We start from the raw sequence: 13,825 nt of genomic DNA, 5'->3' as shown, positions 1-13,825 counted from the left end.
TGCGTTTGTGCGTATGTGCACATATATTACATATGTAAGACGGTGAATGTATATACAAAAATACATTTGCTAAACATATATGTAAATGCACATTTAGATACTAAAAAAATATAGGAAAGCTTGAAAAAAAAAGAAGAAAAGGCAAGAATAATAGAAGTAAAAAGGGCGGAACAATAGTATACAATAGAATACAAAAGAAGAATATAGGTTCGCAAATAAGGCAGTTGTAAAGCAGTAGCTATTAGACTTAAAGCACATAGGATAATTAGTTAAAAATAATAATAATAATAATGATAGGAAATCGTTTGTTGGTAGAAGACAATTAGTATAAGAAATATATTATGTATTAGGATTGTTTTTTTTGTTGCTTGTTATAATAAATGTATCCATATAATAATGAAATTCCGTTGAGTAGAGTATTATTATTTTTCATGGATTTCTAAAGTTTTTCAGGTTGGTGTGGGTGTTGCCATCGTGCGACGTAGAGGGGACTGACTGACGACTGACGGACTAGGTCAGGCAAAGGGAACTTCGCGCGTTGACGACTGGAGCCACAGTGAAGTTCAAGGCTGAGCACATCTGTGCTTAGAAGGGGTGGGCTGGCTCCACCTGACCCGGACAGGCCTTCTACTTTTGTTCATCTTTTCTTCTACATTGGCATGATAAACAAATATTTGTTTGTGGTAGCTGTAGGCAAAGGCTGTGGCAAACAACCCCCCCATTGGCCGTCGAGCTAGCCTGGGCCAACCAGCATGCCATCCTGCCACTTACCTCTGCCCCAACAGCCAGCTACACAACAATATATATTGCTTTAATAAACCCAACGTATAACTTTTTATCGTGTATTTTTTTTACAAAATACCTAGTATAATTATTTTATTACAGGGGACTGTGTAAATGGACCTTGCTCCAAATTCACAAAATGAAACTTACTAAAAGTAAAATTATATCACAAAACACTTTACTTCGCACTTCATAAAAATTACTCAAACATCTATTCCATGGAAAATAACTGAGGGTTCAAGCAGGTTGGATGCTTGTAGGTCATATATCCTCGATTGGTCACTCCGCTGTGAATCAAGTTAGATGCCTCTAATTTTACGTTATTTGACAAGTTGATCCCAATCGCCCCTCCCCAAATAAAATCCTGTATCCACCACTGAATCACGAAGCCTTGCTAATACTGATAGTGGAAATTTATATAATTGAAAAAATTAACTAATATTGAGACATTTTCCTAAAAAAAAAAAATACTTTGAGTAAAATTCATTGTTCTCAAAAGCGCACGCGTAGCACGTTGAGGTTTCGGTTCCATTGAAAAAAAAAAACAATTAACAATCCGCTGGCTTCGTCGTGTAGTATGAATTATGATAAACGCATTTTGGCAGCAAAGGATGCCAAAGTCCTTGATAAGTATTTGATAAGTATCTGGTTACAGCACCTTTCAAGAAGGGAAACTTGTACAATTAAATAATAAAATGACCAGGTAATTATTTGATTTAAATAACGGTATGGGTAAGGTACTTATATCATACAAGTTGTATGTATTACCAAATAATTTTGAAAAAAGTGACCTCTATTTTACGTGGGTTAATGTGGTCACCATATGTATAGCCCTTCTTTGTGCGAGAAGTATTCCGCATAGCTCACCCTGCAAACTAATGCTGGTGCGGTACGCTGATGGTAAGGTGCACCTTGTTTATGGACGATGTCGTTTTGTTTCAGAAAAATTTGAAATTCTCTACAATTAAATTGTTTCCCATGGTCACTTACCAAAGTGTTTGGAATGGAGATGGGCACGGGACTAAATATTTAATTCCGATCCCACCCATCCCGAAATTCGTTTTTTAAGGCCCGAACCCGTCCATCCCCACATTTCTCAGAATTGTACCGCGGGTCCCGTGGGTCCCGATATCTATCTCTAAAGCAGGCTACAAACGGACAACAAATTGAAACGATCGGTTGAGATTTCAACGTGTGTGGCGTGGTTTGCAAACCGATCGAAGGTTGGCCAAAATATTAATGTCTTTCAAATTAATTTTAAAGAATAATAATGAAAGATCTGGAATCTTCCGATTATTTTGTTCAGCTTTGCTGTTCGTTTTCGTCCCAATAAAACATTAAAAGTGCATATTTAAAACATCTTTTTTAAGGAAGATTTTGTTAAATTGCGGGTGTTGCGGTTTTATCGGGAGTGTCGGGAAAGAATTTTGGTCCCGTCCTGCTCGCCATATTTATACAGATCTTACCGATACCGCCTATCCTGGCCCACTTTAAATCAGTACCGTGGGTCCCGCGGGTCCCGCTATCCCGCGCCCATCTCTAGTTTGGAACAACAAAGCGGGCGAAAATTTCTTTATACTTCTGTTTTGTTGTTTTTGCATTTATGTTTGTCACTACATGGACTTCTGGCCACTAATACCAGTAAGTGTTTTGCTAAAAATGGGCCCGCATAGTTAATATGAACGCGTTCGAATGCCTTACTTGGCTGCATCCAGCAATGTACTAGGAACCTCTTTAGATCTGCTCGTACTTATTGACACTGAAAATAGCCAGATACAAGCGTTTCTATGTCCTTGTCCAAGCCACTTTCCCAGCAAACACAGTTTCAAACGTTTGAGAAAAATGTATTTCTCAATTTGATATCAAATGTTTTTCTCAAGTGAGTCTCAAATTGAAAACGACGTTTAAATTTTACATTTGAAACTCATTTGAGGTTGATTTGAAGAAAGATGTCAAGTTTCAAACGATATAAAAATGCGTGGTTAAATCAAAAATTGTAAGAATAAAATTAAGATCAATTGAAAAAAACCAATGAATAGAAAAAAATTTTCAAGAGAAAGCCCACAAATAGTGGATTTGATGTTTACGCGGATTGAAGAAGCTGCAGCCCTTCAAAACGTATTTGTTATAAATTACTTTACCTTAATTGTTTCTTTTGTTATGTACATACATATGTACATGGCGAAGAAAAAATAAATATGAAATATGCATTTCCTATAATAAATTTTATTTCCACATTTGAAGCACAATTGATAAATAACCTTTGAAATTGATTTGAGAGTTAACCATATTCTCAAATGGAGATCAAACTCCCCTTTTTATTGAGAAAGCTGTAATTTTCAAATCAATATCAAATCATTTTCAAACGTTTGCCATTTGAGAAAGGCTTTGATTTCAAATCATTCTCAAATGTATATCAAACCTAATTGTTTGCTGGGTTACCAACAATATGCCGCTGTACTTTATAGTCTTTCATGTACTCGGAATTTCCAGGGTTTATGCGCATGTTCACTGTTATTTTGATATCCCTGGAATGTCTCCAAGTAGTTGCTGTATTAACTGCTGCCAGATTTCTGTCGTCGATGTGATGCCGAACATCAGTCGAGTGGGTTGATAAAGTGCAGTGGGTATATAAATGCATATATGGAATACTTCTATATTGGCAGTACGGTGAAAGTACATCCGCCAACATTAGACTGCAGATATATAATGTTAGAGCGAGAAAACCAACCAGCCAATGTACCCAGAATTACGTTTTAAAACAATAAAAAATCAGAAATTTTAATTTTAAAAGCAAAAATAAAAAAAAAGGTGAGGAGCTGTGCTGTTTGTAGAAGCAAAAAAGTAAGGAACATGAAATCGTATTGCATGCGTCATTATGTTGTACTACTTGAAAATGAACCGTATTGGGAAAAGTGGGCAGACGCTACATGTCGGCTAAGGCGCTGGAAAGGAAGGCACGCAACCGCACTGTATATTTTTTAAGAGTGGTTACGGTAATCTTGTTGCTTATTCAAATCCGCCGGTTACCACAAAGCTTGCACCAATCAGTTTCAGGGAAAAATGTTTGGTAGTTTATTTGTTTATCATTTTTTATTTCAAACCAGCGAAGCCAACTCGTGGGGAGTTCCCCGATATGCGGAAACTTTCAGTTTGCGTGGGGAATCGGCGAATGGACCATTTTTTGTGGGGAATTTCAGTTACCGTACGGAATCGGGGGTGAACTGTTTTTTTGTGAGGAATTAAGTGTGACAAATTTTTTTTTCTTTTTTGCTTCACTAATTTCATAATGAGTTAAAAAAGTTGCATAAGAAATACAACTGCAACTAAAAGTACTGATTTTGTAACCCTGCCAATTATGCAAATAACCGTTGATTTTTCAAAATAAATAAATAAATTTTATTTTTATATGGACCCACTGGGAAAATAGGTAAGCACCTTACGAGGTAAGCCATGTTTTCTTCTAGTTTTTAGTACCAAAATTGTCATCATGGCCAATGTCATCTACTAGTAAAGCGCAAAATGAACACCTCCGACGACACATTACGTTGTTAGTTGCAAAATAACGTGCAGCCGAAGTTATTTGCTAGCACCGAACTACTCCGGGCGACTGCTCTGCATTAAACGTAACTTATTTTGTAAAGCGGCTCAGAAGTATGTCTGATACCAAATGTATACATATTCTCAATTCCTACTGACATAAGGCGGCCACGTCTTTGTTAAAGTAAGGGAGATTCGTCAGTGACGTGGTAAGGACAGCCGGGTGAAGTGTAAGTTGCTGGTAAGGTATTGCCCTTCACCTGGCGGTCCTTACCACTTCCCTGCCGAATGGCTTACCTCGTAAGGCGCTTACCTATTTTCCCAGTGGGGAAGAAAACCGCAACCAACACCAAACAAAATTCTAAAAGGAAACTTTTTTAGCCACTTGAAACTTGCGCTTTATTATACTAGAACTGAGTGTGCTACAGTACTGCATACCCAAAATCTTTCTAGGAAATCGAATTTAGAAAGCTCGAAATTTATTCGAAGGTTTGTTGAACTTTTTTTAATATTGCACAAAGTCTGAAACTTGGATGTATACGGTTTTTATTGGAGAATGAACTTTATTTTTATAAAAAAATAACTCAAATTAAATAGCAAAAAAACTAATTGTGAAAACTTGTCAAAACTTGATGGAACTTACATTTTTTCGACCACTGTATGTATGTAAGTAAGTATTATATGTACATTTTTTATTATTTATTTGTTAACTTACTTTACAAAAGTTTAGTTTGATTTATAAATACATAGATAAATTGCATTCTGAAATAAAATAAACAGAAAGACCAGCAATATATCAAAATAAAATTTTTTTTTTTAATAAGGTGAAGGGTTGGAATTCTACGAAATTTCGGGCAAAATCGGGGAATTTCATAGTCGAAATCGGGGAATTCTTAAAAATTAGTTTGCTACCCTGTTTAAACCGCTTTTGGAGTGACTTGACAGTTGTTTGATTGCAGTAGTTTACAAATATACATTTATACTAACACAGGTAAACATTTATTTGATAGGCTGTCTCCCTTTGATTGTAGAATGAAAACACATTGTGAAGATACGTTACTATCAATATAGACGTATTACATACGTATATGGTTGAGTGTGACTTTAAACACATTTTGCGCCGTGGAAGGGCAACATTTTTGAAAGAAACGAAATCACCATAAGTTTTTTTTAAATATCATAGTAGACCATATGAAATGTAAACGAAAATTGAAAAAAAAAATATAAAAAAATGGTCCTGAGGTAAGCAAACTTTCCAAAAGATGGTTTTCAATCTCCTTTTTATGAAAAACGGGTCAATTTAGAATTTTCGAGAAAAAAATAAGAACGATATTTGACCCGTTAGAGACCAAATAATTTGAAAAATAAAAAATCAGATCAGCTGATTTGCTGATAGCACCCTTTCAATATACCTTGATTGCTACTGAAATAAAAATTCATTTAGCAATGTTTCACCACTGTTTATTCATATCTGGATTACGGCAGCGCCACAGTGGCACAGCGTTGTGTGCACCACGCCTTATAAAGATACCTGCTCGCTCAAATGAAAAAAATATATATTTTCCATTTACGATTAGATTTTATTCTTAGATTACTTATCCCATTATATATTGAATTTCCCGAATATATTTTTTTCTGTTATATTTCAGCATGGACGAATGTGAGCAGCTATGCAATAGATTGGCGATAATGACAGGTGGAAAATTTAAATGCTCAGGATATGTACCTGACTTAAAGAAACGGTTTGGGACTGGCTTTACAATTAAATTGAAATTAAAGTCTGAAGAAGATTATGTGGTAAATGACGTTACAGAAGCATTGTGTAAAATATTCGATGATTGCCAGTTGAGAGAGAACCACGCTGGTATGGTTACATATTTTATAAAGACTATTGATGACCTTAAATGGTCTGAAGTTTTCACAAGCATGGAAGCCTTCAGTAGGGAGTGGACGCATTTTGTTGAAAACTATTCAGTAAACGAGACAACACTGGAGGATATATTTTTAAAATTCGAAAACAGCCAAAGAAGGGCAAGTGCTCAGCAATTACGTCATTCAAATGAGATTGAACCCTAAATAGTTTAAATTACTGGGTGTGACTTCTTTATCTCACTCTATTTCTCTCGGGTTTAATGCCCTTCATAATTATCACCGTATTATCATTTTTAAGAGCAAATATTCTTTTCGAAAGCAAGTGATATGATGAAATGTTATACATACATATACATATCGTCGATGTTTTTGCAAAACCGCCCATCGACCAGTTGCAAAACCGCCTAAATCGTCATTGTGACAAAAATAAGATTTGGTAACCCTGAACTCCAGGCATCGAGATTTATGCATAGGAATCATAAAATCGTTATTAAAACGACAGATTTGTAAAATAATAGCTAGAGAAAATATCGCCTATCAAGGCAATGCCTTCAAAGAAAACCCGTTTTTTCGCTCTCCTGTAAAATTCGAGTGCCGTAAGATAGGCGGTTTTGCAATTGGTCGATGGGCGGTTTTGCAAAAACATCGACGGTATACAAATGCACGAATAGGTAATACGTATATTACAACGTGCGACAGAAACAAAAAAAAAATTCAAAACATACGAAGGAATATACTCACGAAACTATTGGCCAAATATAGTAAAACTGCGTTTTTAGTTTTTCACTCTGACGTCAGGATTTTTTTCAAAGGACTTTGAAATTTTAAAGATATGATTCATTCAATAAAATCAGTGCAATGTAGAATAAAAATATGGGTACCAAATGAGAGAGAAAATTCTGTTTATTTTACAAGGACGAATAGGTATTGAAAATGCACTTTTAATAAATTGTATCTTTTTAAGTTAATAAAGTTTGCAGGACGAAATTCGATGAAGAGGTCGTGCGTTTATTAGTCCTCAAACAATTTTTTTTAAAAATAAATATTGCAAATTTTCAAGGATATTGAAGGAAAAAATTTGTAAAAGACATTTTCCATGCCCATTTGTCCTTATGCACCAAAAAATTAATTCTGTTATAATTCTACAGCATTTTTTCTTTTATATGATGCCATTATTATCCTAAATTGCACTGAATTTTATGAATAATTTTTTGAAATAATCATATTTTTTAAATTTCAAAGTCCTTTTGAAAAAAATTCTGACGTCAGAGAGAAAACCTAATTACGCAGTTTTACTATAATTTACCCATTGTTTCGCGAATATATTAATTTTTTTTTTGTGTAAAATTTACTGTCGCACGGTGTTATATATTCCTAGAATTAATTTTTCTAACAAGTGTTTTATATTTTATTGCATATTAGAATTACGGAAGAAAGGAAATGTGCGAGAGTGTCACAATCATTAAATACACTACTTAACTATGTATGTACAAAGGTATGCATATAAATTACTGTCGAACTTCTCTATAGTGAATTCCCACGGGACCAGAAAATTATGTACTTCACTGTATAGAAACTTCATTATAAAGAAATTATTATTTTTTTCAATTTTATTTAAAATAATCAGTAAGTTTGGTTTGAATTACACTCTTCCATTTTTCATCCTCAACAAAACCTTCCAAATTATTTAGAGAGTTGTACACTGAGGGAAATAATGCATAGTAAAACTGAATATTTTATATTTGATTATCGTTAAAAAATGTTCGTATTTAAAAATAATATTTTCATACAAAATTTATTACGTACGTATTTGACTGTTCTCATCTCAGTATGTATATGGAAGTGTACATACGCACCCCAAGCATGCAGTGCGTCGCTCTGAGAGCGGTGACAACACACGCATACATACATAGTACATGTTTATCTGTACAAACCGCGTGCTGTGGTGTTGATGGAAATTCAACATTTGAAAGCAAATTTATATGTCTGGGTGTAGCTGAGTGCGCAGAGATGCTTTCCACAATTTGTTGCTATCCAGAGAGATGGTCAGGGTTCGAATTCCACTGTAGGCAGCATGCAAATTAAATATTTTTTTTATAGTTTTTGTCGTGATGATTATTCACTTCACGGATGCTTTTTCAGAACGAACGCGGTCATTTTAATATGCGCGTAATTGAATTGAATATTTACCAATATACAGTACTTTCGTTGACGTTTATAGTAAGATCAATTACGTTTATACTGGATTTTAATATTTTTTCCCGTCAGTGTACACATTAATCGGTACGTTACTCCTCTTTTCTACAAAGGTTCTAATTAAGTTAATTGATGAAGAAACTTGTCCTAACGTAGGCAGTGCCTCATCAGTATCTGCCAATTTTTCTTCATATTTATCTGAAAATGTAAAAGTAGAAGTAATGTGTATTACATTTTGTTTGACTATAGGTGAAAATTTTAAGGTAAATACCATGTACAGCCGGAACTCCGCGACTTTCCAGAATGCTGCTGAGGATATCTTCTTCGGACGGGCTGTCCGAATGCATCGATGTTTGCTACTGTTTTAAATGAAGACCGTAAAGCAGCCAAATCCGTTAATGAAAGAATGTCCTCAGTTCGATCCTGCATTACATCTTTTGAAAATCCTGCCTTTCTAAAACAGTTTGCAATTGTTTCTGGTTTCACATTGAAATTCCATACCGTGCCTAAATTTCGAATGGCATGCAGCAAATCTATGGACATAACAGGGGTTTCCTCCTCAATTTGTGCCAGTATATTCGTCAAAATTCGCTTTCTGTAATGTTGTTTCATGTTGTAGATAATCCCTTGGTCCATTGGTTGAAGTAACGAAGTCATGTTAGGAGAAAAATAAGCGAGATGAATGCTTTACAATTTGTCTTTTACATCTCTAGGATGCACAGTGCAGTTATCTACAAAAAACAATATCTTCCTTTTTTGAGCAGCAAATTTTTTGTCCATCTGTAAAAGCCTTTTCGTAAAAATCTCACTGGTCAGTCATGCTTTTTTGTTAAACTCGAAATTGACATCCAGCGATTTTATTCCTTTAAAGCATCTCGGATTCTTGGCCTTTCCGATTACAAGCAATTTAAGCTTTTCCGATCCAGTCATATTGCTTCCCACCAGGACAGTTATTCTCTCCTTGCTTTTTTTTCTGCCAAAGCATTTCTCATTTTTGAATGCCAGCGTTTTATTTGGTAAGCATTTGAAAAACAAAGCAGTCTCATTGGCATTAAAGATGTCGTTTTGATTATAAGTTTCAATCAATCTCGGCAAAACGTTCGTTACCCGTTCGTCACCATCTTGTATGTTAGTATCAGCACTTTCCCCACATATCGCTTTTTGAACAATACCGTGCCGTCTTTTGAACTTGTCTAACCAATCTGTACTCGCTTCAAACTCCTGGAGTCCTAGTGCTTCCGCGAACTCTTTTGCTGTCTGCTTCACTAATATTACAGATAAAGGAAGATTCTTACCACGTGCAGCGACTATCCATTTCAGCATTGCTTCATCAACATCCTCAAAAATGCAGGTTCGAAGTCTTCGAAGCTCGACCCTATTAAGCTGGCATTTCAGGGTACTATTTTATATATATACATACGGAAAATTTGAAAGTTAGGGGGGGCTCGAGCACCCCCCTGCAGCTACCTGGCTACGCCCATGACTGCAATAGTAGCTGAAATGTTTCTTTCGTAATTTTGGGATTCCCCTTATTTATTTCTCGGAACACGCAGTTATTAATAAGCGTAACAGAAATTTGTGTGTAAAAATTCACTATATGGAGACAAAAATGCATGAGGGTTGAATTTCCAGCTGCGGAATTTGTTCATTGTAAAGAAAAGTTCACTTTACAGAACTTCATTATAAGGAGACCAAAATACACCAAAACTAAAACGAAACAGCGGTGTTTGAAATTATTTTATTATAGGCAGAACTTCATTGTATGGAAGTTCATTACAGGGAAGTTCGACTGTATATCGTTACCTAAAAGTGCCAAGTTCAATTTTTGAAATCATTGAGGAGAGGCGAAAAATCGATGTAGGCTGTGTTATCTGTCATTCTGCATCGAAAACTGAAAAAAGTGGACTTGGCTTCTTTTCGCCTTTATTTAACGATATGTATAGCGGCTAGTAAAATAATTGCAGCAAAATTAAAAATGATGCTGCTGGTAACTTATGTTTACCTATTTATCCTTGTAATATTATAAATGTGAAAGTTTGTGAGTGAGTGTGTTTGTTTATAGCTCTTTCACGCTAAAATGGCTGGACGTATTTCAATGAAATTTGGTACACTTATAGGCCTTGATTAACATGTAGGATATTTTTATGAAGGTGGTTGCCACTTTTTCAAAAGTTAAAATCAACTATTTGTTAAGTTAGATGAAATATTACAACAATGTGGGTGTCAAAAAAACAGAAACTTGTTTGAAAAAATTCACTATATGGAGACAAAAATGCATGAGGGTTGAATTTCCAGCTGCGGAATTTGTTCATTGTAAAGAAAAGTTCACTATACAGAACTTCATTATAAGGAGACCAAAATACATCAAAACTAAAACGAAACAGCTGTGTTTGAAATTATTTTATTATAGGCAGAACTTCATTGTATGGAAGTTCACTATAGGGAAGTTCGACTGTATATCGTTACCTAAAAGTGCCAAGTTCATTTTTTGAAATCATTGAGGAGAGGCGAAAAATCGATGTAGGCTGTGTTATCTGTCATTCTGCATCGAAAACTGAAAAAAGTGGACTTGGCTTCTTTTCACCTTTATTTAGCGATATGTATAGCGGCGAGTAAAATAATAGCAGCAAAATTCAAAATGATGCTGCTGGTAACTTATGTTTACCTATTTATCCTTGTAATATTATAAATGTGAAAGTTTGTGAGTGAGTGTGTTTGTTTATAGCTCTTTCACGCTAAAATGGCTGGACGTATTTCAATGAAATTTGGTACACTTATAGGCCTTGATTAACATGTAGGATATTTTTATGAAGGTGGTTGCCACTTTTTCAAAAGTTAAAATCAACTATTTGTTAAGTTAGATGAAATATTACAACAATGTGGGTGTCAAAAAAACTTTTTTTGAAGAGAATTGCCACCTTTTTATAAACATAAACATAAACACTAGGGATGTGCTGGGTATCCGGTAAGTATCCGGAATCCGGCTTATCCGGACGTGTTTCTATTATCCGACTATTCGGCCGGATACTGACTAAAATATAATTAAGATTATTTTTTGTATCTTTATAATTAAATTTGATATTATCTAATTAGTAATTAGAATTAAAAATTTATATAACTTTCATTATGAAAAGAAGCATTTCCGCATTATCTGGCAACACGCTATTTCTATTTTCAACATAAATGCTACCCGATGCACTAAACACTATTTTCGAGTTTACTGAGGAAGGTGGTGCGCAGAGATACTTCAGTGCCAGTGTAAACAAATTTGGAAATTCTTTGCAACTATGCATCCACAAATTAAAGGATCTTCTCGTCGGGTATAAGGGGCAGCTGTAAATATTTCTCCATTTCTAAATCACTGCCTTTTTTCTTTTACGGTCGCTTGTCTACCTATCGTTTGGCTATCCACATCACTACAAAAATTGGAATCAGCATCAGAGTTATTGGCAATTTCCCCAAAGCATTGCCATCCTGGTGCGCTCGCTCTTCCATAGGAGCTTCCACTGAAGTTCAGCTGGTTTCTCCATCCTAACTGATTTATATTTTCGAATTAGTTCACCATCAACCCAGTTTTTTCATTTGTTGAAGTCAGAAAAAAACGAGTTTTGAAACGTGGGTCACAAAATATTGCATGGCGGGACGATATGTAAGCATGCATAATAGTTCGATTTTAATCACATACAAAAAATACATCAACCAAGCGTTTTTGACTAGCGGCATTCATTGTTGTTTATCTTTTGTATCTTAAGTTTATCCTCTATTTGCCAAAAATAATCTAAAAATCAGGGTTTCAGACGGCGAAGTTATCTTTTAATACAGGATTGTTTTATAACTTGAATTTCAGAGGAGAAATTTTGTATTCTTAATTACATATTCGATAGTTCATCTCGACAAAGCAGATAATCTGGTCATAAATAAGTACCAGTAAAAGAATTATATGTGCACTACTTTATCTTCAATTAGTTAAATGAAAAATTAACACTAGATCTTGGTGATTTCCCTTGGTTTTTCCCTATAATTGTAATCATTAACTCTATCAAAAAAATATAAAAAACTTTATAAATATGCATAAGTTTATAGGATAAATTAATTTCACCATTATGTTAAAATTTTCATATAAAATATTTATATATGCAAAGAAACAACTTTTAGGTTTTCGATAACTTTATTTTTATTGAACAATTTTATTTGTTTTACGCTTTGCGGCGTAGATTTTACCAAAATTTTGTAGTAAAATTTGTATTATTTCTTCCTTTTGTGAAGTTTGGTTTATTTAAGTTTCAACACGTTATCATTCTGTTTCGAAAAAGTAAAAATCTTTTTGAGAAGTAGATCTCAAATCCCCAGTGGTATTAAAGCCCATGTTTGTAGCTAGATACTCTAAAAGAAGGTATTTCATTCCTTGAATAACGATTTTGTTGTTCGCACGGTATGAATAACAACGTTTTACCCCTGGAATTTTGAAATATCTTCGGTCGAAATGAGCAAAAAAATTGCCAATTTAGTGCGCAAAGAAAGTTGCTAATGCTGGGTATTCATTTTTCTCAAAGTGAACAGTTTTTTTGTTTTCCAAAGCTATACGCTTTTAACTTTAAATCAGAGATTCCTTTCGCCAAGGGCAAAGGAATGACTCCAATATTTATGGTGGGCATCTCGATCAACTATATTGGAGTTTGTTTCATCATTGAAAATAGCGTTTTTTCACTTCCTACAAAATTTGTAATTTTTGTAATATGCTAAAAACGCATTTTCGTGCCATAGAGTGGGCTGTGGTTTAGCGATCTATTTCTTCAACTTAAGTACCAAAACTGTGTTTATTATTTATTGTGAACTTTTACCTGTGACAGAGAGATTCAAATGACACCCTGAAATTGTGCATATGGAAACTGTGCATACGAAATAATGCATATGAAAAAAACCGAAATAATGCATACGAAAAAAACCGAAATAATGCATATATGCACAGTTTCGGTTGAAACCCGAAATAATGCATATGAAAAAAACCGAAATAATGCATATATGCATAGTTTCGGTTGAAAACCGCAATAATGCATATTAGAAAAACCGAAATTATGCATATGCCCTCTTTCGTTTGAAAACCGAAATAATGCATATGAAAAAAGCCGAAATAATGCATATATGCACAGTTTCGGTTGAAAACCGAAATAACGCATATGAAAAAACCGAAGTAATCCATACATGCACACGTTCGTTTGAAAACCGAAATAACGCATATGAGAAAAACGAAGTAATGCATACATGCACAGTTTCGGATCAATACCGAAATAATGCATATGACAAAAACCGAAATATGGCATACGTGAAAATGAACTTCTTTCTGCGCAGGCGGCCTTCGGCCACACAGCGCGCGCCGCGCGACCGGCGCGCACACCACGTCACGCTACGCCGCGGCACCCCCCGGCCCCCCTTT

At 34.8% G+C, this 13,825-nt stretch overlaps 1 protein-coding gene across 6 annotated transcripts in view; it reads left to right on the top strand.

The window, feature by feature from the left end:
* Window positions 1-6,603, top strand: part of Eato (Engulfment ABC Transporter in the ovary) — a 245,032-nt gene extending 238,429 nt beyond the window's left edge. For all 6 annotated transcript variants that reach the window (XM_017638507.1, XM_017638514.1, XM_017638492.1 and 3 more), the window contains one exon: window positions 5,973-6,603. In XM_017638507.1, coding sequence (XP_017493996.1) covers window positions 5,973-6,399 — 427 coding nt within the window. In that variant the 3' untranslated portion in view covers window positions 6,400-6,603. The remainder of the gene's footprint in view (window positions 1-5,972) is intronic.
* Window positions 6,604-13,825: the final 7,222 nt, after the last annotated feature.

Source organism: Rhagoletis zephyria, unplaced genomic scaffold (assembly GCF_001687245.7).
Source record: "Rhagoletis zephyria isolate East Lansing unplaced genomic scaffold, Rhagoletis_zephyria_1.1 Rzeph_scaffold_00143, whole genome shotgun sequence".
NCBI classification, from domain to species: Eukaryota; Metazoa; Arthropoda; class Insecta; order Diptera; family Tephritidae; genus Rhagoletis; species Rhagoletis zephyria.
The sequence above is the reverse complement of the archived record's forward strand: the minus strand, read 5'-3'. Positions and strand labels throughout refer to the sequence as shown.